Raw genomic sequence first — 27,923 nt, 5'->3', positions numbered from 1 at the left:
ATGGGAAACACAAGCAGCTCCACGGTGGACGACCTGCAGGCAGTGGAAATCCACCACTGGTACAAGAAGTTCATGACTGAATGTCCATCAGGACAGTTAACCCTGCATGAATTCAAGCAGTTCTTTGGTTTGAGAGGACTAAGTGGAGAAGCCAACAGCTATATCGAACAAATGTTTCGTACATTTGATATGAATAAGGTAAGATCATTATTTCTACATTAATCAATTCAGTACAGTGACAAATATTTATAGGGTCCCCATCTTTATATGCCCTAAGTATCTGATATATCTTGGTTCCACCTTGGGGATAAACTTCTATCTAAAGAACTGGGCCCTGACATGAATCAAAACTTAGCCACGCTGGCTTGGCTATATTCAGGAGCCCCATAGTGATGAATGGATGGGTGACCAGTGGCCATTATATTCATTGCTATGGGAGTTCCTAAAATATCCTAGCTCCATAGGAGTAAATGGTGACAATTCTGAACATTCATGGGATGGTCTTCATTCTTGTCAGGATCCCGTTCTTAAAATAGAAGCATATCCCAGAGGTAGGACCCCCACGTTTTCGAACATTTATGGTATAGCCTATCGATATGCTGTAAATGTCCAGATGGGATAGCCCTTTTAACAAACTTTGTTCTACTTCACATAAAATAACTTCCTATGTGAGGGTAGCAGAACTAGTCTGGTTGGTTGTTATTAATATGCTCTTAAGGACACATGCACACAAATGTACATATGCAGGCTGGGCCCGTATTGTGACCTGCAAACAGCGGGGTTCGCAATATACGGGGCCCAGACAGTTTTGCACCGCATCACGGATGCAGACCCTTTCACTTGAAGGGGTCCGCAAGTCGGAAGGTGCGGTGTGGAACAGAGGCATGAAACCCCGAGGAAGCACTACAGAGTGCTTCCGTGGGATTTCTCTCCATGTTTTATTTTTTTGTGGTGCGGACCGATCATGGACCCGTTCAAGTTGAATGGGTCTTGATCCGTCTGCGGCAGCCGCACGGATGGTGCCCCGTGCACTGGGGACCGCAAATTGCGGTCTCCAAAGCACGCAACGGCCGTGTGCATGAGCCCTAACTATGTGTCTAGGTTACTGTAAGAGACTGAGTGACAGCTGCAGTCCACAAGACTGCCTGCAACTCAATGTGTTCTTGTGGTCTGTAGCTCAATAGGTAAACTCGATTGGTAGCCCTGGTCTAATGCATTTAGTGGAGGGTCTGCCTAAACTGTGTATGAACTATATCGCAGTGCCTAGCTAATGTATGTAGAAAAGACTCCCACAGAAGTGCATGGCTTTTATTGTATGATGTTTTTTAAAAAAAATCTATGGTTATTTGTTCATTCATTTTTATTACAAACTGTGTTTATATAGCATTGATCATATCCATCTATCATATCCACATTATAGCAATATGATTTTGTCTCTCTACAATTCACTATTAAGACCACAAATGGAAATTTTAGTATTTTTTCAATCAGTAAGGTGGAATTTTTTTCAGAGTACATGTAAAGATGTACATGTTTTTATAATTCACAGCTTTAGAAAAAGACAAGGGCAGCACATGCATTGTACAGTGATCTATTGTTACTAAGCAAACATTAGGGAATGAACATTAATTTATTAGGTTTACTTTTTATAAGGCTATTTGAGATTTCACTGTGACCTCTTTTAAGTGGGTTCCTAGTCTATTAGGTGCAGTACTGCCCAATAAACACCACCGCTGTGGTGTAACACCTGCAGGGGGAGCGACCCCGCAGATTAGAACACCCTCATTGTCTGACACTGGGCCCAGCTGGCACAGCTTCATCACCACTGCAAAAGAGGCCACCAACACAAAGTGAACAGATAAAAAGCCCCCACCTAGTCATGCACTGAAATTGTACGTAGAGGCTCTCCAGCTGTTGCAAAACTACAACTCCCAGCATGCCCAGACTGCCTACAGAGAGCAGCTTACAGCAGGGCATGGTGGGAGTTGTAGTTTTACAACAGCTGGAGAGCCATAGGTTGGCCATGCCTGGTATAGAGCTTGACAGAAATGCCTAGCCGAGCACCAAATGTATCATCCAGCCTAAGCCACTGTGATAAAACCTGGTGCGGGTCTAGACAGCCTGTCTGTTTACACCATCTATAGGATGAATAAATCTTCCCCGCAGGGGTGGAATGGCTATAGACCCTGCAGGGAAATTTCTCAGTGGGTCGATGCCCAGGGGGGGGGCAACCGAGCTCTCAGCATTAATTAATGCTAGAAGTATGCACCTCTCCAGCAGCCGCAGATGCACTCCTCCATTCAACTGTATTGTTATCTTCAGGGCGGTGACAAAGTTGAATACTGCGCCAGGAGTGACAGTTTTTGATGCTGCTGGGGCAGTATTTTGTTGCTGGCCCTGCCTATTTCTGTTAGCACTCCTTCTGTCAATTTAAACTCGTCTACAACATGGGCCACTTTAAGGGCTATGTACACATTCGGGGACAAATTTGTTTATGTTTACTGCATTTTGGTCATTTGGGGATAAAAATAATTTTTTTCAATTGGTCTTTATTAAAAAATATTGAGCCATTCTGCCACAAAGGGTTAATTAACCTTTTCTAGCTGTGTGTATCCTACTTTTACTTTGTGCAGATCATCTAATAACCCTTATCTCTAAATTACTGATATAAACACTTATTTAAGCTACATTTAGTAAGATGAGGACTGAGCTTTAAAGGGAACCTGTCACCGGGATTTTGTGTATAGAGCTGAGTACATGGGTTGCTAGATGGCCACTAGCACATCTGCAATACCCAGTCCCCATAGCTCTGTGTGCTTTTATTGTGCAAAAAAACTGATTTGATACATATGCAAATTAACCTGAGATGAGTCCTGTCCCTGACTCCTCTCACATACAGGACTCATCTCAGGTTAATTTGCATATGTATCAAATCAGTGTTTTTTACACAATAAAAGCACACAGAGCTATGGGGACTAGGTATTGCAGATGTGCTAGCGGCCATCTAGCAACCCATGTCCTCAGCTCTATACACAAAATCCCAGTGACAGGTTCCCTTTAATGAATGTTTATAAGGTCTGAGAGCAGAGATAAGGAGTCTGCCCGCTCCCTTTCTGGCGGAGCAGAGGGAAAATTCAGATCCTGCTAGTAGAGCATCTCAGCTCTGTACAGAGAAAAGGACTCCATATTTTTTATAAAGACCAATTGAAAAATATTTTTTTGCTCATAATGAGTGCAATGCACTAATAAAAAAAAAAAAATATTGACCCCAAAGGTCTACATAGCCTTTAAGTTCCCAGTCCGCCTTTGCTGCCCCAGTGTGTTTTTGTGCATTTCTATTTTTGTATTGTAGCATTCATTATCTGCTAAAAAAAAAATAATACATGACAACCATATTCTGTGGGTCAGTCTGATCACGGCTATGCTTCTGGCATATCTTTGCAAGCAGCTCGCTATGACAGGCTTGGGAACCTTCACAAGACCCCAGGCTGCCATAGCAACCAGTCTGTGCCCCACAATTTCTAAGCCTCCACCCTCTATATAACTACACAGATGCCAGGGTCACTATAAATGATCAGGATCAAATTAGCCTCCGATCCCTGTCACTGCTGGTGGGTGCCTGCTGTATTATACAGCCAGCATCTGCTGCATATGAAGCTAGCTCAGCATGGGAACCTGCTCCATACAATGGCATAATGCAAATGATGTACAGGTACATAAAATAGGGAGCACAACTGAAGCACGATGTGAGTGGTGTTCCAGTATGTCTTCCCTGTGAAGCCTGTTTGAGGTTTATTAACAATGTGTGCCAGCTTACTGTTCTCAATGCAGTTTTGACTAACTACTGCTCTTGTCGAATCTGCCTTAAGCTGACTTGTTCCTACTTCCTTGTGTCTTGACCCTTGGAGTCTATACCTGGTATTTGTGGTACTACTCCTAGTTCTGAGTCCTGACTACTCCTATGTTCCTGCCTAAACCCCTGAATACTACACTTGGTACTTGTGGAACTACTCCTGGTCCAAACTTGCCAGACATTCCTGCAAAGACCATTTCATAGTAAGCCTGGTACTACCATTGGTTACTCCTGACTGTATTCCTGCCTAGATCCTTGCATAATACACTTGGTACTTGTGGTACTACTCCTGGTACTGACTTTTCTTGACTATGTTCCTGCGTACACACTTGGATACTACATCTAGTACTTATTAAACTACTCTTGCATACCTCCTAACTTTTTAGACAGTCAAAGAGGGACACTCATGATTCATTGTGTGAAAGATTCATTTTTCCTGCATATCTGTATGTTTCAATAGTTTTCTCTTCTGAAATAGCACAAAAATCTGAATGTAGAAATTTCTAAAATCGCATGATGGGCTCAAATATACATAGAGGAACCAGACAAATCACTTTTTGGGTCAATATTGTGAATGTAATAACAAAAATCTATACCACAGATCAAAAAGTGGGACTATCCCTCCCAAAGAGGGACACTTGGGAGGTCGGCTCTTGATCCTAATCTGACAGATATTCCTGCCTAGACCATTGGATACTAAGCTTGGTAGTTGTGGTACTACACGTAGCCCAGACTCCTGGCTACTCCTGATGTTTTACTTGAGACAAAACCTTTTTTGCGCATTCAATTTAATTAAAACAACGAATAAACTGAAAGTTTAGGACCACACCTCCAAAAAAAAACTAAACCCCCCCCCAAACAGAAATCCAACTTCCAAACATGAACTCAGTAATGAGTAGCTCCGCCGGTTTTGTTGATCACTTGAAAAATTAGTTTCAGCATGGTTGATGCAAGCGTTTCCATGAGGTGAGTGGGAACATTTCTCCAAGTGGTGAAGACGGCCGCACGAAGGCCATCTACTATCTGGAACTGTTGTCCATTTTTGTAGACTTCCTTTGCCATCCATCCCCAAAGGTTCTCAATTGGATTTAGATCAGGTGAACACACAGGATGGGCCAAAAGAGTGATGTTATTCTCCTGGAAGAAGTCCCTTGTCCTGCGGGCATTGTATACTGTAGCATTGTCCTGTTGAAAAACCCAGTCGTTACCACACAGACAAGGACCCTCAGTCATGAGGAATGCTCTCTGCAACACCTGGACATAGCCAGCGGCCGATTGATGCCCCTGCACTTCCTGAAACTCCATTGTTCCACTGAAGGAAAAAGCACCTGTCATGGTCTTACCTTCTTGCTGTTCTCCTTCGTTTGACATGTGCTGGCGGCCATCTTGGTTTCTGGGTTTCTTGTAGCCTCCCACCCTGCGGCTTCTCCTTCCCACTGGGAGGAGCTGGATGCCTAGCTCATATATATAGGAGGTCTGTGGCTTCAGTTCCTTGCTTGGTCCTCCTGTGTTCACATGCTTCTAAGACTGCTGCTGCTTCTGGTTCCTGATCCTGGCCTCGTCTGACTACCCCGCTGGTTCCTGATCCTGGCTTCGTCTGACTACCCTTCTGGTTCCTGATCCTGGCCTCGTCTGACTACCCCGCTGGTTCCTGATCCTGGCTTCGTCTGACTACCCTTCTGGTTCCTGACCTCTGGCTACGCAAGACCCTGCTTCGGTTTAGCCATCCGATTGGACTTTTGCTTACAGCTTGATTTTCAATAAAGCCTTCTTATTCCCACTTATCTCTTGTTGTACGTCTGGTTCATGGTTCCATGACATTAGGACCAAGCCATGAATTCTGACGGTACAGGGCCATCCTCGCTACCTACGCTGATTGCCAGACTTGATCAGCAGGATCACCTGTTGGGTCGGTTCGCTGTGGCGTTGCAAACCCTGCTTGAACGCACGGCTCATTTCGCTTCCGTTGCCGATGGGTCGGTTGTCGCTCCTGGGCCCGCTCCTACTGCCGCTCCGGTTGTTGCGCCAGAGTCTACCCCGACACCTGTTGCTGCGCCTGCGGTGTCTCGGGGTATGACCGGTTCTGCCCCCCTTCCACAGCGCTTTGGGGGAGAGCCAACTCAGTGCCGAGGTTTCCTTAACCAGGTGGGCATTTATTTCGAGTTGCTGCCACATGCCTTTCCTACTGAGAGATCAAAGGTGGGCTTCTTGATCTCGCTGCTCTTGGACAAGGCCTTGGCCTGGGCCAGCCCTTTATGGGAGAACAACAATCCGGTGGTTGCCGAGTTTTCCGGTTTTGTTGCTTCTCTTCGGAGGGTATTCGATGTGCCGGCTCGTGCTGCCTCTGCTGCGAAGCTCCTTATGTCCATCAGACAGGGTTCACGATCCGTAGCTGAATACGCCATTGAGTTTCGTACCCTGGCAGCAGAGGTGGGCTGGAATAATGAGGCTCTGGTCGCTGCTTTCTCTCATGGTCTCTCGGATGCCTTGAATGATGAGGTTGCAGCTAAGGACCTACCAGTGGAGCTCGAGTCTCTTATTTCTTTCCTGATTTTGATTGACACCAGACTCAGGGAGAGACCTTCCTTTAAGGAGAGCCTGCGGAGGCCTTCTAACAGATTGGTGCCTACGTTTGCTGTCCCACCCGTGCCTCCCTCTCCTCCCACGCCTCCTGGGGATGACTTGTCTGGGGGTGAACCCATGCAGCTGGGGTTTGCTCGCCTGTCCGAGGGGGAGAGGGTACTCCGGAGACGCGAGGGCCGATGCATGTACTGTGGTCTCGGTGGGCATTTTCGGTTGGCATGTCCGAACCGTCCGGGAAACGCTCGCACCTGAGATCCTGCGGGGGGCAGATCTTGGGTGGAGTCTCCTCGTCCCCGGTTTCCCGTATTGACAAACCACTGATCACTGTTGTCCTCTCCTGGGTCGGGGGCTCGGTGACGACCCAGGCGTTGGTGGACTCTGGTGCTGGTGGTTTGTTCATTGATAGTGTGTTTGCTGCCGCCAATTCCATTCCTCTGCAGCCTCGAGGTTCCCCACTGGCTCTTGAGGCGATAGACGGCAGACCCCTTCTGCCGCCACACGTGACTCATGAGACCCTTCCAGTGGGGATAGCCATTGGTGCCGTTCACAGAGAGTCGGTCTGTCTCCAGGTGATTTCGTCTCCACACTACTCGGTGGTCTTGGGGTACCCCTGGCTCCAGAAGCATAATCCGACTTTCGATTGGAGATCGGCCGAGATCCTCTCGTGGTCACCGCAGTGTGGGGCTAGTTGCATCCATGGGCCTGTCAAGTTGCTGTGTACTTCCTCGGACTCTCTGTTGCCTCCTGAATACGAAGAGTACCGGGATGTATTCGATAAGGTGCGCGCGGTTGCCCTACCTCCGCACCGCCCATACGATTGTGCCATAGAGTTACAATCTGGTGCCGTTCCTCCTCGTGGCAAAGTCTATCCACTGTCGGTAGCGGAGAATGAGGCCATGGAGGAGTACGTGAGGGAGGCGCTTTCACGCGGACACATTCGCAAATCCTCGTCCCCGGCAGGGGCTGGATTTTTCTTTGTGAAAAAGAAGGGCGGTGAGTTGAGGCCTTGCATCGATTACAGGGGTCTCAATCGCATCACGATCAAGAACGCTTACCCGATACCCTTGATTTCCGAGCTGTTCGATCGCCTCAAAGGGGCCACGGTCTTTACCAAACTCGACCTGAGGGCGGCATATAACCTGGTAAGGATCAAGGCGGGCGATGAGTGGAAGACCGCGTTTAACACCAGGACCGGTCATTATGAATCCTTGGTTATGCCCTTTGGGTTGTGCAATGCGCCCGCAGTCTTCCAGGAATTCATCAACGATGTTTTCCGTGACCTGTTGCAGCAGTGTGTGGTGGTCTATTTGGATGACATCTTGGTATATTCTGAATCCATGGAGGCCCACATTATGGATGTCAGACGAGTGTTGCAACGGTTACGAGAGAACAGGCTGTTCGGTAAGCTTGAGAAATGCGAATTTCACCGATCCCAGGTAACCTTCTTAGGTTACATCATTTCCGCTGAGGGGTTCTCCATGGATCCTGAGAAGGTTTCGGCTGTCTTACAGTGGCCCCAGCCCAGTGGTCTCCGTGCCCTGCAGCGCTTTTTGGGCTTCGCCAATTATTATCGGAAGTTCATCAGGGACTTTTCCATGCTAGCCAAGCCTCTCACGGATTTGACCAGGAAGGGCAGTAATTTCCAGGTCTGGCCGCTCGAGGCCATCCGAGCTTTTGAGGCTCTAAAGTCCGCCTTTGTGTCGGCTCCGATTCTGTCGCATCCCAACCCTGGGTTGCCCTTTGTCCTCGAGGTGGACGCGTCTGAGACGGGAGTAGGCGCCCTTCTGTCTCAGCGTAGAACACCAGAGGGTCCTCTGCTTCCTTGTGGGTTTTACTCCCGGAAACTGTCTTCCGCGGAGTGCAACTATCAGATTGGTGACAGGGAGTTATTGGCCATCGTGCAGGCCCTTAAAGAATGGAGGCACTTGCTCGAGGGTTCGGTGGTTCCGGTTCTCATCCTGACGGACCACAAGAATCTGACCTACCTTTCTGAGGCCAAGAGATTGACACCACGTCAGGCCAGATGGGCTCTGTTCTTGTCACGTTTTAATTACGTGGTCTCCTACCTACCCGGTTCCAAGAACATCAGAGCGGATGCCTTATCACGGCAGTACTCCGAGCTGTCCAGGGAGGAGTCGATTCCGACTTCGGTCATACCTCCGAATCAGATCCTGGCCGCCATTCGCACCAGTCTGACCTCTCCCCTGGGTGAGCAGATTTTGGCGGCTCAATCTGGTGCTCCCTCTGGGAGACCCAACGGCAGATGTTTTGTGCCTGAGGAGTTGCGCACTCGGTTGTTGCAAACCTACCATAACTCCAAGGCCGCGGGGCATCCTGGAAAGAATCAGCTGTCCTGGGCTGTTTCACGTCTGTTCTGGTGGCCTTCTCTACGTTCCGACATCGCCGCATATGTAGCGGCATGCTCCGTTTGTGCCCAGAGTAAGTCCCCTCGGCACCTTCCGTTGGGCCTTTTGCAACCCATAGCCACCGGGGAGCGCCCATGGTCACACCTGGGGATGGATTTCATTGTGGACCTCCCTGCATCCCGAGGCCATACGGTCATTCTCATGATTGTGGATCGGTTTTCCAAAATGTGCCACTGTGTTCCTCTCAAGAAGTTACCCTCTGCACAAGAGTTGGCCACGATTTTCGCCAGGGAGGTCTTCCGGTTGCACGGTTTGCCCAAGGAGATTGTGTCGGATCGGGGGAGTCAGTTTGTGTCCAGGTTCTGGCGCGCCTTTTGCTCCCAGTTGGGGATTCATCTCTCTTTCTCCTCGGCCTACCACCCTCAGTCCAATGGGGCCGCAGAACGATCCAATCAGGCCTTGGAGCAATTCCTTCGTTGCTATGTCTCCGATCACCAAGACAATTGGGTTGACCTCCTGCCTTGGGCTGAGTTTGCCAGGAACACGGCGGTGAACTCTTCCTCTGGGACGTCTCCCTTCATGGCCAATTATGGGTTCCAACCTGCCGTGTTACCGGAGGTATTCTCTCCCCAGGATATTCCGGCTGTGGAGGATCACCTTTCTGTCCTACGTGCTTCTTGGGTACAGATCCAGAGGTCCCTTGAGGTCTCTGCGCAGCGCCAGAGACTCCAGGCTGATCGCAGACGAGCGCCCGCTCCTTCCTACCAGGTCGGAGACCGTGTATGGTTGTCCACCCGCAACCTCAACCTTCGAGTGCCCACTCCCAAGCTGGCGCCTCGCTTTGTTGGTCCCTTCCGAGTGCTTCGCAGGGTAAACCCGGTAGCCTATGCCCTTGCGCTTCCTCCTGGCATGCGGATCTCCAACGTGTTTCATGTCTCCCTGTTGAAGCCATTGGTGTGTAATCGTTTCACTTCCTCGGTTCCTCGGCCCCGTCCGGTCCAAGTGGGCAATCGTGAGGAATATGAGGTGAGCAATATCCTGGACTCACGCCTGGTCCGCGGTCGGTTGCAGTTTTTGGTCCATTGGCGTGGTTATGGTCCAGAGGAGCGTTCCTGGGTTCCCTCCGCAGATGTCCATGCTCCTGCTTTGCTCCGAGCCTTCCACGCAAGCTTCCCTCAGAAACCGTTCCTTACTCCGCGGAGGAGGGGCCCTTGAGGGGGAGGTACTGTCATGGTCTTACCTTCTTGCTGTTCTCCTTCGTTTGACATGTGCTGGCGGCCATCTTGGTTTCTGGGTTTCTTGTAGCCTCCCACCCTGCGGCTTCTCCTTCCCACTGGGAGGAGCTGGATGCCTAGCTCATATATATAGGAGGTCTGTGGCTTCAGTTCCTTGCTTGGTCCTCCTGTGTTCACATGCTTCTAAGACTGCTGCTGCTTCTGGTTCCTGATCCTGGCCTCGTCTGACTACCCCGCTGGTTCCTGATCCTGGCTTCGTCTGACTACCCTTCTGGTTCCTGATCCTGGCCTCGTCTGACTACCCCGCTGGTTCCTGATCCTGGCTTCGTCTGACTACCCTTCTGGTTCCTGACCTCTGGCTACGCAAGACCCTGCTTCGGTTTAGCCATCCGATTGGACTTTTGCTTACAGCTTGATTTTCAATAAAGCCTTCTTATTCCCACTTATCTCTTGTTGTACGTCTGGTTCATGGTTCCATGACAGCACCCCAGACCATTATGGCGCCCCCTCCACCGTGGCGCGTAGAAAACATCACAGGTGGGATCTGCTTGTCATGCCAGTAATGTTGGAAACCATCAGGACCATCAAGGTTAAAAAAAAATTATCATCAGAGAATAAAACTTTCTTCCACCTTTTGAATGTCCCATGTTTGGTGCTCTCTTGCAAAGTCCAAACGAGCAGTTCTGTGGCATTCAAGGAGATGAGATCTTTGAAGAAGTAATTTGTTTTTGAAGCCCTTCAGTCTCAGATGCCGTCTGATGGTTATGGGGCTGCAGACGGCACCAGTAAGGGCCTTAATTTGGGTCGAGGATGGTCCAGTGTCTTGACGGACAGCCAATTGGATCCTCCGGCTCAGTGCTGATGACATTTTTCGGGGTTTTCCACTTGACTTTTTTGTTCCATAACCCTCAGGATCATTTAAGAAATTCAAAATGACTGTCTTACTGCGTCCCACCTCAGCAGCTATGGTGCGCTGTGAGAGACCCTGCTTATGCAGTTCAACAACCTGACCACATTCAAAAAGGGAGAGTTTTTTTGCCTTTGCCATCACAACGTGTGACTACCTGACAGAAAATGACAATGAATCCACATCTTTGCACAGATTTGGCCTTTTAAAGGCATGTGGTCCTAAAATTTGGATCAGCTGAAAAACAACCTGTTTCAGTTTAATCGTTATTTTCAATTAATTTAATGCTCAAAAAATGTTTTGTCTCACTCTCATTTCTTGTTGCATGTTGAAGCTCTACTTGGAACCTTAAGATCAAACAATGTAAAATATGATTTTTTTTTGCCATTTTTCAAGTGGTCTTAAACTTTTGATCAGGACTGTATCTGTCTGAAAGAACTCTTAGTAGGTTTAGTAGGTAGACCAGTCTCAATTGTAGAAACATATTTCTTGATTCCTTTTAGATTTAATCAATAGCTGAAGATAGAAAGATGCACCACATTCATTAAACAATATTGGATCAATTTGTTTTGTAAATTACAGCTATGCAGATCACTGATAAATTCCCCTTATGATAATACTCCCCCATAATGTGTAGTGTATTCAATCTCCATTTGATACATATAGCAATTATAGTCCTATAGAAAAATAATCCAACGGAAAAAAATACTTACACAGTACATAACATTTTTTCACCCATGCAATAATAAATTATAAGGGCAATATGTTACAGAGAATTTAGGTTCTTTTATTTAACCATTTTTCTGATTTATTACAGGATGGATATATTGATTTCATGGAGTATGTGGCTGCTCTCAGCCTTGTTCTCCGGGGTAAGATTGAACAGAAGCTACGTTGGTATTTCAAACTTTATGATGTGGATGGAAATGGTTGCATTGACCGACATGAACTGCTTAATATAATTAAGGTAAGTGGATTTTCTATGAAATAGTAAGAAGAGTGCCGTGAACAGCTGTCTCATGGACATAGTACTTCCTGAGTCCTTCTTCCGATTCAAATCATTTTAACCATTCCGTAGCTTGATTCTACCAAAGGCTTTGTTCACATAACATTTGGGTATTGCATTTGAACATATGTATGATCCAAATGTATGCAACTGTATACACTTGGCAAATGTCTGCAATTCAAAAAAAAAATACAGTATATATGTGGTATACTTTTTTGTAGGATCAAGTTGTCTTGAAAAGCATAAATTTCTCACTGCAGTTAACTAAAAAAAATAGGTATACTGATGTATGCCTGCCAAATATACAGTATGTCAATGTAGTTCTGGAACAAACTTTGGGGCACAGTGACTTCTGTGACTGTCAAAAAGCTCATCTGCCAGATTTTATGTTACACTTAAAAAAAATAATAATATTATTATCTTGAAGGGAAACTGTCACATTGAACATGGTATTTAAGCTGCAGGCAGCATGTTATAGAGCAGGAGGAGCTGAGCAGATTGATACATAGTTTTATGGGAACAGATTCAGTATACCTTTTATTTTATTTACTTAAATTCCTGCTCATTCTAGGCTTTGAAGTCCAGGAGGCAGTCCTATCAGTGATTGACAGCTGTCTTTGTAGTCATAGAGGGAAGGCTGACAGTAACTGATAGGACCGCCTCCTTGACTTCGAAGCCCAGAATGAGCAGGAATTTAAAATAATAAATTTCAAGTTTTACTGAATCTTTTCCCATAAAACTATGTATCAATCTGCTCAGCTCCTCCTGCGTTTCTAACATACTGCCTGTAGTTTAAATTGCCCTTTCATGGTGACTGGGTCCCTTTAACCCCTTAAGGACTCGGCCCTATTTCACCTTAAGGACTTGGCCATTTTTTGCAAATCTGACCAGTGTCATTTTATGGGGTGATAACTTTAAAACGCTTTTACTTATCCAGGCCATTCTGAGATAGTTTTTTCGTCACATATTGTACTTCATAACACTGGTAAAATGGAGTAAAAAAAATTAATTTTTATTTATAAAAAAATACCAAATTTACCCAAATTTTGTAAAAATTTGCAAATTTCCAAGTTTCAATTTCTCTACTTCTATAATACATAGTAATACCTAAAAAAATTGCTGTTAGTTTACATTCCCCATATGTCTACTTCATGTTTGGATCATTTTGGGAATACCATTTTATTTTTTGGGGACGTTACAAGGCTTAGAAGTTTAGATGCAAATCTTGAAAATTTTCAGACATTTTCAAAAACCCACTTTTTAGGGACCAGTTCAGATCGGAAGTCACTTTGTGAGGCTTACATAATAGAAACCACCCACAAGTGACCCCATTCTAGAAACTACACCCCTCAAGGTATTCAAAACCGATTTTACAAACATTATTAACCCTTTAGGTGTTCCCAAAGAGTTGATGGCAAATGAAGATGAAATTTCAGAATTTAATTTTTTTGCCAAATTTTCCATTTTTATCCATTTTTTCCACTAACAAAGCAAGGGTTAACAGCCAAACAAAACTATATTTATTGCCCTGACTCTGCGGTTTACAGAAACACCCGATATGTGGTCGTACACCACTCTACGGCAGGGCGTTGAGGGAAAGGAACGCCGTGTGGTTTTTGGAAGGCAGATTTCGCTGGACTAATTTATATACACCATGTCCCATTTGAAGCCCCCTGATGCACCCCTAGAGTAGAAACTCCAAAAACGTGACCCCATTTTGGAAACTACGGGATAAGGTGGCAGTTTTTTTGGTACTATTTTAGGGTACATATGATTTTTGGTTGCTCTATATTACACTTTTTGTGAAGCAAAGTAACAAAAAATAGAAATTCTGAAATTTCATCTCCATTTGCCATTGACTCTTGTGGAACACTTAAAAGATTAACAAAGTTTGTAAAATCAGTTTTGAATACCTTGAGGGTGTAGTTTCTTAAATGGGGTCACTTTTTGGAGTTTATACTCTAGGGGTGCATCAGGGGGGACTTCAAATGGTGTCAAAAAACAAGTCCAGCAAAAACTGCCTTCCATAATCCATATGGCATTCCTTTCCTTCAGCACCCTGCCGTGTGCCCGTACAGAGGTTTAAGACCACATATGGGGTGTTTCTGTAAACTAAAGAATAAGGGCAATAAATATTGAGTTTTGTTTGGCTGTTAACTCTTGCTTTGTTATGGAAAAAAAATGGATTACAATGGAAAATTTGCCAAAATATACCTGTTTTGGCACCGTTTTTATTTTTTTATTATTTACAACGTTCATCTGACAGATTATATCATGTGCTGTTTTTATAGAGCAGATTGTTACGGACGCAGGGATACCTAATATATTTACTTTTTTTAATTTATTGAAGTTTTACACAGTAATATCTTTTTTAAACCCCAAAAACTTTTTTAGTGTCTCCATACTCTGAGAGCCATAGTTTTTTTTATTTTTTGGGCCATTGTCTCATGTAGGGGCTCATTTTTTGAGGGATGAGACAACTTTTTTTGATCACTTCTATTACCTTTTTTAGGAAGTAAGGTGGGCAAAATTTCAATTTCATCATAGTTTTTATTTTTTATGGCGTTCACTGTGCGGAAAATGTAACATGGCCGTTTTATAGATTGGGTTGTTACGGACGCGGTGATATATAACATGTGTAGGGAATTTTATGTTTTTTTATTTTTAATCAGGGATAAATGTTTTTGTTTGTTTTTTACTTTTTTTTTTTCACTTTTTTCACTTTTTTTTTTACCCAGACATCTTAAAAGATCCAGTGGGTATGATATCTGTATAATACAGTACAGTATATATACACTATATATACACTATATAGTGTACTGCACTGTATTTCACTCTCAGATCTGTTCTGCACCATGGACAGCAGGATGCCTGAGAAGGCGTCCTGTTGCCATGGGAATCTTCCCCGTCTGCCACAACTGAGCAGACTACGGACCGCTGCATGGAAGGGGTTAAAATGGCTGACATCTGCACAGATGTCAGCCGTTTGAATCAGAGTGTCAGCAATGAGCTGACACTCTGATTCAACCGCTCGGTCATCCTGAGAAAAAAACGGGCGGGGGGAAGATCGCCGCACCCGCCCCCCACACTGCCTCCCGCCCACCTCCCGCACCGCCTGCAATCCTTACCCCCCGCTGCGCCCGCAGGCACAAAAACATCGAAATATAGGCATTTTGATGTTTCTGATCCCTGAATTATCTGAATTGACCTGCTGTTTGTAGCGATCGGCAATGCGGGGGGTCATTGTCACAGGGTGCCTGCAGAATGATTTCAACAGGCACCCTTTTCCGATCACTGGCAGTGATCAAAACTACACAGGACGTACCGTTACACCCTGGGTCTTTAAGGGGTTAAAGGAGGGTGGGGGCATCTAGCATTGGACTCGTCTCGCTAGCAGCACTGGCATGAGCTGTGGGCTTCTGCAGTTCAGTGCTATAACAATACTGAATGCCATGACAGCAGAGACAGACCACTAAATCTGCAGGTCGGTCACTACACCATGCTGCTGTCAGTGAGGGCAGCGTAGTGCTGCTGACAGGTTCCCTTTAACAGATTATCATTACTTATACTCATATGTGAGGTAGTGCTAAAATTTAATTAAACTAAAACAATGATGGATTACTAGTACATTAAGACAATCATGCAAAATACAGCCCATCGCTATCACGGTATATTTGAAGAGAAAGACACGGCTTGTCAGGAGGTAGTCAGGTGTCATTGTCGATGCAGGATGTAGCTTTCTGTAAATATGAAAAATACAAAAATAGTCAAGTCCTACACAAAAACATAATCAGAGTAGTCAGGCCCAAGAGTTTACTAGATCATCATTACCTATAACAGTTGGCAATCTTTTTTCACAGAGGGTCATCGGTGTCACAGAGGAAGACCCTAGTGGCCGATTTGGGGACTCTTGCCAGGTTGTCTCTTTTCCACTTGTAAGGGTGGAGTCAACCGGGGGAAATGAAATGCTGAGTTCTCCTATTCTAGACTGGAACACTTAAGCTCTCTGAGTCCGATTAGTTTGGTCTAAATTTAAGGGCCTATTTGGCAAAGTGATTATCATTAGAATTTTTGTATAATCATTTGAATTTGAGAAATTATTGTCACATTAATAGCATGCCGTGATCAAACAACGAGCTCATTTTCCATGCTTTGGACAAATATGTCTGACTGTAAGAGTATATTAGTCACCATCACATCCCCTTATGTAATCAGAAATCTGCCAGTCATTAGCAGTTTAAATCCTCTAAGGATAAACGAGCAACAACAACCAAACAGTAAAAATACTTAGCTATTATTGCTTCATGTAATTGATGTCCTTTGAATGCAAATGACTGATAGGACCCTTACACTTGCCAGTTTTGAGGATCACTTTTTAGCTGATCTGACAGGTGATGCACAAAATACAAAGTCCAATTCATTAGGGGGAAAATGCAAACTATGACAATTTCACATAAAAACAGCTAATATATGTAAAAGAGGTTGTGCAGTGGCTAATTTTGATGGCCCATCCTCAGGACAGGTTATCAATATCAGATTGGCGGGTGTCCAACACACAGCACTCCTGGTGTTTGAAAGGGTAGTGGCGCTTGTGCAAGCACTGCTTCCTCTTCAAAATTACCTGCACGTTGTTTCCTTTGTAGAGGTGGCGCAGTGTAATGAGTGAATGCAATGAGCAATTGTACCGTAATTACACTGCACGCATGCTACAGATGAGATGGTACACAGGTAATTTTGAAGAGAAAGTAGCGTTACCCCTTCAAATAGCTGATCGGAGGGGGTGTCATGAGTCGGCCCCCCTGTCAATCATGACTGTTTTCTATTGGAAATTGAAACAGAGCTGTGCATATGTTAGAAACATCTTCTAGTAAAACAGGATCAGCACTCCAACTTAACTAGAGATTCTAAATGAACCAGATTCGTTATAATTAAACGATTTGCATCGAATGAATTGCGCAAAATGGCGCCAACACTTTTTTTTTACTGGGAAAATTTGCAGGAAAAAACGGCAGGGAGGATGCAGATAGAGGATCACATGATCCTGGGACGGAGGCTTGTCCTGATTGGTTCACAGCCTGTCTGTCAGCTTCTGAGCCAATCAGGGGATAGGATTATGGCAAGCCCTTCAGTCTCTGGATTTGCTGAGACACCATTCTGAGCTTAGCATGTGATCTGATGTGTCTGACAGAAAGCAATTACAGACTCAAGCCAGTAAACTAAGTGTCACAGTTATTTAGTGGATTTAAAGAATCTGTAGAAATGTCAGGGATTTATTAGGGGAAGCATAGAGTAGTCACTCAGAGTTCTGTGTGTGTGGGTTTCATACTGAGGGCCGCTGCTGAAAGTGGAAAGTTGACGTATTAACTGCAAATTCTGCAATCACTGAAATCATACACCAACCTGATTTTTTTTCTGTACAAGAACAGCCAGCCTTATTTTATTTTTTTAAAACCTCAAGTTTGTACAGTTCATAAGTGTTTTATAGACTATTTCCCAGCACCAGCGGCATCCATTTTGCTGCAAACGCTATGCAATTGCCATTTTTTTTCCCTAAAAAACAGTTTCAATTTTGCTACCATTTATAATAAAGCACTTTACCACATTTCACTATCATATGTGCAGTGAAGAGAAGCATTACCATGCTGTGAGACCTGATCAGCCTGGATGAGAGTACCCACGCTGTGGATCAGTTGCTAAAGTGCATGAAGCAACATGCAAGGGGTATAAGTTGAATAATGGTGGTCAGCAACAATGGCACAGATATACATCATGTCTGTGCTGCATTTGTGGGAAATAACATGGTGCACGTGACAATTTTAGTGGTGCAATGCTTTTTGAAAAAGTACCATGGCTTGCAGAAGGTGCTGGCCATGTCCAGGAGACTGCACTAAAATTTCAGCCATTCTTTAGTGAACTTCAGCCATTCTTATGTGGCAAGGAACTCCCTCCTGGACTTGCAGCAACATATCAGCACACTATTTATATACCATATACTGTATCTGTACAAAGTGCATGTATTATACCTCATATATATGTATACTGCTGTATATATTACATATCTGTAGCCCCTGCATCTATTATACCATATAATACATGCAGTATGTACAGAAATATAGTATATACAGTGGTGTTCTGATATGTGAGCTACGAGGTATAATAGATGCAGTGTATAAAGATATATAGCATATAAAGTCAGGTACGAGGTATAAAACATGTAGCGTGCACAGATATATCAGTACACTTCTGTTTATATCGGTACACACTGCATCTATTATACCTCGTAGCTGATATATCAGTTCACTGTATGTATACTATATAGGTATGAGGTATAACAGTGGGTACAGATATATGCAGACAGTCATATATTGTGGTCACTGTGTGAGGTACGTGAAGTATTCGGGGTTGTAATTAAGATAAGGGTCCGTATCAGGGTAAGTATTAGGGTTGGGTCAGTGTTAGGGTCAGTAACAGGGTTAGCTTCGGTCTTGGGGTTAGTTTAGTTAAAGGGTTAGAGCAATGTAAAACAAAACCAGCTGACCTCATGCTGTGTCCAGGACTGAGTGGAAGCTGTGGAGCGGAATCCTCAAAAGCAATACCACCTACAGAAACTGAGCCCAGGACCGCAGAGGTGAAATGGAAAGCACCGACCACAGGTCACCGCTGAGCGCGGCGCCTGAAACAGCTGTGATAAGTGAGGGAACAGCGGCCTACAGCAGCCGCTGTTACAGCTAGGATAAGATTAGGTTCAGTATAAGGATTAGTATTAGGGTTAGAATATGGGTTACAATTAATGTCAGTATTAGGGTCAGTATTACAATTAGGATCAGTATTAGGGTTAGGATTAGTGTTAGTATTAGGGTTTAGGTTAGTACAAGGGTCAGTATTGGGATATAGGTTAGATTCAGTATTAGATTAGGGGTCAATATTAGGGTTGCCCATAGCAACCAAACAGATTCCACCTTTCATTTTCCAAAGGAGCTGTCAAAAATGAAAGGTGGAATGTGATGGGTTGCTATGGGCAACTAAGCCAGTTCTACTTTGCATCAGTTTGATAAATTACCCCATTAGTCTCCTACCAGATCTGGAGAAACCTCCTTGTGTTGGTATATGAGAACTTGGCCCAGGAATGCAAAGCTACCCAGTCATCATGGTGAGGAGAAATTAAGTGGAACAATAATTCTCAACATTTGGCAAATACTTTCCATCTGTCAATTGGAGTAAGAATGATATGGAAATGAGAAATCTAACTTGACATTCAGCAGCCTACCGAGAGACATTCAGAACCTGGACCTGATTTAAACTCCCCGTTCAGAAACAATGTTTTGGTCCTTTTATTCACCTATTTTGTGGAACATATTTTTACCTTGGGTTTAATAAAACATCATTTTTTAAGGAGAAGAGTGCTTGATATTTGTTTTACCTGAAACTGGAACGGAGATGCCAAGCACTGCTCTGATGTGTGAGGATCATGGTATCAAGACATAGGCCTTTGGTGACCTGGAACAATTCTATACTTTTGCTTTTACTGATAATGATATACAGAAGAGAAATCCCACTTGGCATTCAGCCGCCTACCGATAGACCTCCACAACCTGGCTATGATTTGAATTCATCGATGAAAAACAACATGTTGGCACAAACAATGCAGACAGAAAGTGTGCGTTGTGAACAGGTTGGCAAGACGAACAGCAATAGGAAGACCAGTCGGGGGAACAAAATGAACCATTTGGAGAAATAGTACCAACATTGCTGTATAACCAGAAAATGGAGGCAGATCTGTAATAAAGGTCATAGCAATATTTTACCACAGAGAATCTGGCACAGGCAAAGCTAGGAAAAAACCTGCAGATCTTTGCCAAATTGATTTACAGGTTTCTTTCCTGAGGGTGGGGCCAGTACGCTGGGGCCTTCAGTTGGTCGTTCCTATAAAAGTACTAAATGCCAGACCACTGAAGCAGCACGTCTGTCACTACACTGTGCTGATGTCAGTGAGGGAAGCATAGTGCTGCTGGCAGGTTCCCTTTATCAGATTATCATCAGATTATCCTTCGCTGAAATGTTATTGAACTAAGAAGGAACAAAAAAAAAAAATGTATAATGGATTACTAGTACATTAAGACAAACATGCAAACTGCAGCCCATCGGTATGACAGTATATTTGAAGAGAAAGACATGGCTTGTCAGGAGGTAGTCAGGTGTCATTGTCGTTTCAGGATATAGCACTCAGTAAATATCAAAAAAACAAAAATAGTGTACATGTATGGATTTTTTGGTAAATGATGGGGGTAATAGAGGTAGTAGTGCACAGATACACTGCCTGTCCCCCCAAAATAAGTTGCCACCTGGATTTAACTAAGCAAATAGTTCTGAGCCTCCTATTGGATAATTACTGCCTGGGCGATTATCTTTCAGCTGGCAACAAGTTATTTAACCCCAACTAGTGCAATGAGTTGCTTCTCATTTCTTAAACAATCATGTTGAAAGTCACATCTCGTGGTCGTGGAAAAGATGTTAGTCTGTTTGAGAGGGGTCAAATCATTGGCATGCATCAAGCAGAGAAAACATCTAAGGAGATTGCAGAAACTACTAAAATTGGGTTAAGAACTGTCCAACGCATTATTAAAAACTGGAAGAATAGTGGGGACCCATCGTATTCGAGGAAGAAATGTGGCGGGAAAAAATCCTGAATCATCGTGAACGGCGATCACTTAAACATTTGGTGAAATCAAATCGAAGAAAAACAACAGTAGAACTCAGGGCTAGGTTTAATAGTGAAAGTAAGAGCATTTCCACACGCACAGTGCGAAGGGAACTCAAGGGATTGGGACTGAACAGCTGTGTAGCCTTAAGAAAACCACTAATCAGGGCTAAGCATAAAGATTGGACTCTGAAGCAATGGAAGAAGGTCATGTGGTCTGATGAGTCAAGATTTACTCTGTTCCAGAGTGATGGGCGCATCAGGGTAAGAAGAGAGGCAGATGAAGTGATGCACCCATGCCTAGTGCCTACTGTACAAGCCTGTGTGGGCAGTGCTATGATCTGGGGTTGCTGCAGTTGGTCAGGTCTAGATTCAGCAACAGTATGCGCTCCAATCCATCAATGGATTTTTTCTTCCCTGATGGCACGGGCATATTCCAAGATGACAATGCCAGGATTCATCGGGCTCAAATTGTGAAAGAGTGGTTCAGGGAACATGAGACATCATTTTCACACATGGATTGGCCACTACAGAGTCCAGACCTTAACCCCATTGAGAATCTTTGGGATGTGCTTGAGAAGGCTTTGCGCAGAGGTCAGACTCTACCATCAATGCAAGATCTTGGTGAAAAATGTATGCAACACTGGATAGAAATAAATCTTGTCACATTGCAGAAGCTTATCAAAACAATGCCACAGCGAATGCGTGCCGTAATCATAGCTAAAGGCGGTCCAACGAAATATTAGAGTGTTTGAACTTTTTTTTTTTTTGGGTGGCGTTTTGGACAGGCAGTGTATATAAATTGTTAAAGTGATATTTGGAGTCAATAGTTTTTCCTAATCCAAAGGTTTGGATGCACGAGGTTTCTGGTTTGGATGAGGAAAGCTGGGATCGGATCTACGGTATAATAATTTAGGTAGTGTATTGAAATGTTTTAATCCATGTTTTGGTTCAGTCTAAAGATGACATTTCACCACTCCTGACATGCTATTTTAATAGCTCCATGCATTCCCCATATACTTACAATTTCAGAGCATCTAGTCTTACGGCTCTATGTTGTGCCATTCCTTTATTATTTGCACTAGAAGTTTTACATTAATTTCTATTAGCCTTCAGTAACAGTACAGAGAGATGGTAACTAGTTGGGGGGGTGTACCTGCACAGTCCGAAAATGCCAGCACTTATTGGATAGAGTCAGTCAGTGCAGTTACACCCCCCCAACTTGTTACCTCCCCTCTGTACCCTTACTAAAGGCTAATAGCAATTTATTCATAACTTCTAGTAGAAATAATAATGGAATGGCATAACATAGAGACATAAGAAAAGATGTTCCAGAATGGTTATTACATGGGGAATGCATGAAGCTATTAAAACAGGAATGTCAGGAGCGGTGAAAGGTCCTCTTTAAAGTTATTCACAAACTGTATCTGACTCCAATCCTAATGAAAAAAAAAGGAACTCAGATATTTGTCAATATGTCATAGGTGTATGGCCATCTTCCTTGGTTCTGGCCAAAAGTGAGTCAATTTTGGCAATTAGTAAGTAATCCCTTCTCTACCACCGCTGTATATGTACGGCGCTGGAGCGAAGTGCAAACATGACGCCAGCTCGCGCGAGCAGAGGGCATCATGACCAGCAGGTTTCCACTGTGCCAAACAGCAGAGACCCGTGGCTAATTAAATTAATTAAAGCCTTTAGATGCCGTGATAAAGTGTGATCACATCATCTAAAGAGTGAAAAACCCGGAAACCCGGAAGCTTGTGCATCTGGGCTTCTTACCGGCATCCTTTGTGGCCAATGAGGATGCTGGTAACTGATTTCAATGCACTGGTTCTCTCTGAAGAGACCCAGGGTATTGAAGCTGCAATCCTTAATTTGGCCAGCAGGTGGCAGGCCAACATAATAAATGATCAATTCTGCTCAAATAATGGGTCTAAAAGACCCTTGATTGTTCATAATTAAAAAAAAATGATTTTGTAGGCTCAAATTGTAAAAAAAGTAAAAAAAAATGTACCCCCCTGTTTGTAACATAAAAAATAAATCCATAAATAAAAAATATAAACATCATGGGCATCACTGTGACCAAAAATGCCCTTACTATTAAAATATAAAAATATTTTTCCAATATGGCATATGGCGTAACGGAAAAAAGGGTCAAAATGGCCAATTTGCCATTTTGTCATTGCTTCTTTTACCCAAAAAAAGGAAATAAAATGTGATCAAAAAGTCACACACACTCCAAAATGGTATCAATAAAAACTAAAGACTGGCAAAAAATGAGCCCCCACACAGCTCAGTAGATATAACTATAAAAAAAAGTAATGAGAGGGGTCATAATATGGTGATGTAAAAAATTTTTTTTTCTAAGTTTAACTGTATTTTTACACTATTTAGACATAAAAAAAACTATACATCTGTGGTATCGTTGTAATCATACTGACCAAGAGAATGAAGGGCAAAAGTCAGTTTTGCCGCAAACAGAACACCATGGGAAAAAACCCACACACTTTTATATTCCACACTATTTGGAATTGTTTTCCCGCTTCCCACTACATTGTATGCCATATTTAATGGTAATAGCATTAGAAAGTACAACTTGTCCCGCCAAAAATAAGCCCTCCAGTTTCCTAAGGGTTAAAAAGATAGAAGATAATCTCAAGATGCATGTCCCCATTACTATTCAGCATGCTATCCTTGGCGATTTAATAGCTTAAAAGGCTATAAAGAAGATCCTCACAAAAGTGTTGTTCTTAGCGAGACTGGTTATTTCCAGAAGTTGGATGTATATCAAAATGGGAAAATTTAGCATATAAAGTGAAAGGATATGAGAAATTTGTATAATCCAATACGAAAAATTAACCGTTCACTATGTTCCTGCCTACTTCCTGCATCCCCACTCCTCTCCATATCCTCCCAGCACCAACCAGAGAGGAACTGGGAAGGCAGAGGGGAGCCCTGGCAGCAGATAAACTAGAGGAACATGTAACATTAATCTTAGTAACATTAGTCTTAATAAGTAAAAGATAAACAATTAAATTACAGCAGTTAATGACTTTAAGGCTGATGCTTGTGGCTGTACTAGGGATTAGATATGAACCTTTTATAGAAGTGCATGTTAGGCCTGTATATGCACAGGAGTACATATTGCTTCTGGAAATGAATATCTCTGTGCACACAGCTCTATATTAAAAGCTCAGTGCCAGTGAGCATGACCCCAACTAATTATCCACTCAGTTAAGACTTTGACTCATCTAGCTTGTACCTGTCAGAGGAGGTCAGCCCACTCTGTTTCATTTTCAGCTTAGGATAAGTTTAAAATATATTTGTCCTTGCATTTGACATACAATGATGAGCAAAAGGGTAACAATGTTTTAAACTTTTGACTTTCAGGCTCTGTATCTCACTGTCCACTACAGCTTCAAACGTGAGACTACCATAATTTTAAAGACAATCATCTTGGATATCTCATACATAAATTGGACTTGCAACTATGTAGCATATGATTAGTTATGCAGATTCTTGTCATGTAACTGCATTGTTACTATTTTGCTCCTAAAATTCTAAATGATAATTTATATTTAAAATATATTTTGTAAATCCACCTTTGGCTTTCAACACTGCCCAAATCCTTCTGGGCATGCTCTTCATCAGATTCAAGCCTGTCTCGACCTAAAATATGTTCCCACTTCTTTTCTACGCGTTCCCAATGTTGGTGCATACTGGTTGACCCACTTGAGGACAAATACAGCATTTTCTTCAACTCTACCCACAAGTGTTCGATTAGGTTGAGGTCTGGGGACTGTGGGGGGCCAATCCAGCACCTCTACTTCATTATCCTGCTGGAACACTATGTTGTCCTTTTCATACCCATAGTACTCAAGTGTATGAAGTAACTCGTCTTGTAGGATACTCACTTATAGCTTAGCATTGAGACCACAATCAATCTTAGTCAAGTATCCAACGCCTTTGGCTGTGAAACAACCCCATATCATCAGGCTTCCTCCACCAAACTGACAGTTCCTTCAAATTCTCGATCCATTAGCCCCCTTTTCTCTTGTCTCTAACAGACCTATTTGCACCCATCAGAACCCAGTCTATTGATTTTTATCTCATTGCTCCAAATCACCCATTTCCAATCTTCTATTGTCCCCTGTTCATACTTTTTAGCAAACTCGTGCCGACTCTTATGACGATATTGAAGTCGAGACTTCTTCACCTTTTTTCGGGCCACCAATCCACACTTGCACGGTGCTTGCATGGACGTCTGTGATCTCACTATTACGAAGCCTACGAGACACCTCCACTGCCATGTTTGTCGTGCCAGAACTGATAGACCTTGTGATGAGCCGACCACCTCTTGGCTTTGGATTTGATGGATTTAAGGATTTTTGTATTCTTCCAACTGTTCTGGCACTCACATGATGCAGTTTGTCAATTTTCGTGGCCTAGATACCGCTATAGATGAGCTGGATGATGCTGTTTCTCTTTTCTTGGGAAATCTTCTTCATGGCAGCTCCTGGATTTGAAACAGTGACCTTTCGCTTGCGAATCAACCTAATAACACACTGAGCTATTAGGCAATGTGAGAACAGGTTGTAATTTGTAGTAGACAAGAAGAAAAAGATTGTTCCACCACCAGGAGCAAAACAGTAACAATGCAGTTACATGACAAGAATTCACATAACTCATGATATGCTAAATAGTTGCAAGTCCAATTTATGTATGAGATAGCCAAGATGATTGTCTATAAAATGATGGTAGTCTCATGTTCGCAGCTGTAGTGGATGATGAGATATGGAGCCTGAAAGTCAAAAGTTCAAATACATTGTTAGCTTTTTGCTTGTCAGTGTATGCTTTATAAATTAAAAATGTAAAGCTCATTCAAAAATGTAAAGGACACTTTTTGACATGTTTACCGCTTACAAGCCTATAGGTAGTGGTATTTTTCAGGCATCTATGACAGAGGAAGTGACTAAATGTGGTGTGAACTTAGTCTAATATCTGCTCAAAATAGATCTCATTTGGCCTTTATCGTATACTTGTCTCAAGGTGGTTGTTGAGCTGTCCTGTCAGTTCAGCTGCTTTTAAGCCTAGTAATGCTTAATCTGATCCTAGTAAGTGTGCTGCTAATCTTCCAAAGGACAGATATGTGGAGATTACTTTGAATGTGACCTAGTACCGCAAATCAATCTATATTTTCTTAATAAAGACTAAAGCCGGAATTCCTTTACATGGTATTCAATAGTTCAACCACAAGCTAACAAGTTTTACTGGAAATGAAGCAGAAAATGCACATTGTAATGTAAAGTAGTTTAACTGAGGCTAAGCATGGATATATAGTACTAAAGATGTCTAATTATAGTAATCCTGATAGTGACAACCTTTTGATTCGTCTGATCTTCCTTTACTTTTGCAGGCAGTGCGGGCGATTAATGGCTGCGACCATGACTCCACAGCTGAAGAGTTTACTAATCGAGTTTTTGACAAGATTGATGTTAATGGAGATGGTAAGAATTGCACAAATATATTGCGAATGTCAACACATAAAGAACACATAAATAAGTACAAAGGAAAAAATGTATCCTCTGTATGCCATTTATTTAATAATCTGTGGGATGTGTTGTATTGCCCTATTAAAGGGGTTGTCCATGATTAGAAAACATGGCTGCTTTCTTGCAGAAACAGCACCCCACTTGTTCATGGGTTGTGTCTGTAATTTTAGTTCAGCGCCATTAAAGCGAAGGAGGCTGAATTTGAGAACCACACAACACTTGTGGACAGATGTGGCGCTGTTTTTGGAAGAAAACAGCTATGTTTTTCTAATCTTGTATAACCCATTTATGGAATTCCAGGCCAAATGTAAATTTTATAGAAGCCCCAAAAATGACTATCCACATGAATGATCCATTGACTGAAGGAAGAGAATAAGATTATATGTAGGCCTATTTTAGGAAGTGTAATCAACTACTCTTCCAATTATATAATAATTATATTTTTTGCATCAATACATGGAGAAATGCAAAGAGATACAATTTGTCTATATTATGCCCAGCTGCATTGCGCTCCCTGTCCAAAAGCTGGACAGTCCCCCAGCTGTAAAGAGTGTGGACAGAGTTATATGAACCGGCATTAGGGGCGGATTCCCTACAGGGAAATTTCTCGGTGAGCCAATGCCCAGATGGCCACCTAAGCCCTCCTCTTGGCCAAAATCCAAGTATATAAAGATCTGATGCTCTCAGCATTAATTAATTTAGGCAGTATTTTGTGCTGCTCTGTGGTTTCTGGTTCTGCTGAGTTAGTATTTTGTGCTGCACTGTGGTTTCTGGTTCTGCTGAGTTAGTATTTTGTGCTGCACTGTGGTTTCTGGGGCCACTTTTAGTTTTTTTCTTCTAGGGCCACTTTAAGTTCCCAGTCCGCCCCTGACCAGCATTAAAAATGGATTTTCACCAGGCATGAAGATCAGCAATGCAGAAGAGCTGCATGGCTCCATAGTATGTATCAGGGAAGCCTCCATGTTCTACTGTATAGGCTTGATTGGGTACCATATATACAGAGCAATGTCCCCTTTAAGGAATGCTTCTATAGGAAAATACCTCCATGCATACGGCATGAGACAGAGGATGCCGCAAAAAGAAAACAAAAAACTTCTGTATGAAAATGGAGCCATAGTGGGTACACTAAAAGCCCTATTATTGCTACATCAGCTGTAATATGACTTAAATCTAGGAGGGAAAAAACATGTCAAAAGAATAAAAAAAAAGGCAAAGAAGCTTGACATCTTTGTTGGTGTTTCATCCCAAATAAAATATCATATTTCTTTATACCAGATGAGCAGCTTTTCATTAGAGTCTACTGACCACCATTGCCAAAATTGCAGCCAAACAATTCATTTCCATATTCACACTTTTACATGGTTGCCCCAATGCAACGTGCCACTGTACTCTTATTGCTATGTCCTATAAGGAACCATTCTCTAACCTCTTTTCTTTCACAGGGGAGTTGTCTCTGGAAGAATTTGTGGAAGGTGCTCGTAAAGATGAGGAATTTATGGATGTTATGATGAAAAGTCTGGATCTGACACACATAATGACCATGATTAACAACCGACGGCACAGCGTGTGACTTGTAGGGTTGAAGAATAGGCTTATGATATTTTACAGATAAAATGGGACGTTGGGTCTCGCTGCGCATTTTAAGAGGATATTGAAGAGTCATCAGAGATCCAGCTAAATTTATGGATTCAAAAAATTAAGTATGGAGAAAACAATATATGGC

At 43.1% G+C, this 27,923-nt stretch overlaps 1 protein-coding gene across 1 annotated transcript; it reads left to right on the top strand.

Annotated features, from left to right (window-relative positions):
- LOC122929734 (guanylyl cyclase-activating protein 1-like) lies at nt 1–27,923 on the top strand. The gene is made up of 4 exons (XM_044283404.1): nt 1–198; nt 11,762–11,911; nt 26,065–26,155; nt 27,643–27,923. Exons 1-4 carry the CDS (start codon nt 1–3, stop codon nt 27,768–27,770), a joined length of 567 nt encoding a protein of 188 aa, XP_044139339.1. The 3' UTR covers nt 27,771–27,923.

This window comes from Bufo gargarizans, chromosome 2 (genome assembly GCF_014858855.1).
Source record: "Bufo gargarizans isolate SCDJY-AF-19 chromosome 2, ASM1485885v1, whole genome shotgun sequence".
Lineage (NCBI taxonomy): Eukaryota > Metazoa > Chordata > Amphibia > Anura > Bufonidae > Bufo > Bufo gargarizans.
This window is presented reverse-complemented; position numbering and strand designations above follow the sequence as displayed.

Coding starts and splice junctions, on each gene's coding strand:
- LOC122929734 (XM_044283404.1), top strand. CDS start 1: ATGGGAAACACAAGCAGCTCCACGGTGGACGACCTGCAGGCAGTGGAA. Junction 199..11,761: donor GTACATTTGATATGAATAAG/GTAAGATCATTA, acceptor GATTTATTACAG/GATGGATATATTGATTTCAT. Junction 26,156..27,642: donor GATTGATGTTAATGGAGATG/GTAAGAATTGCA, acceptor TTTCTTTCACAG/GGGAGTTGTCTCTGGAAGAA.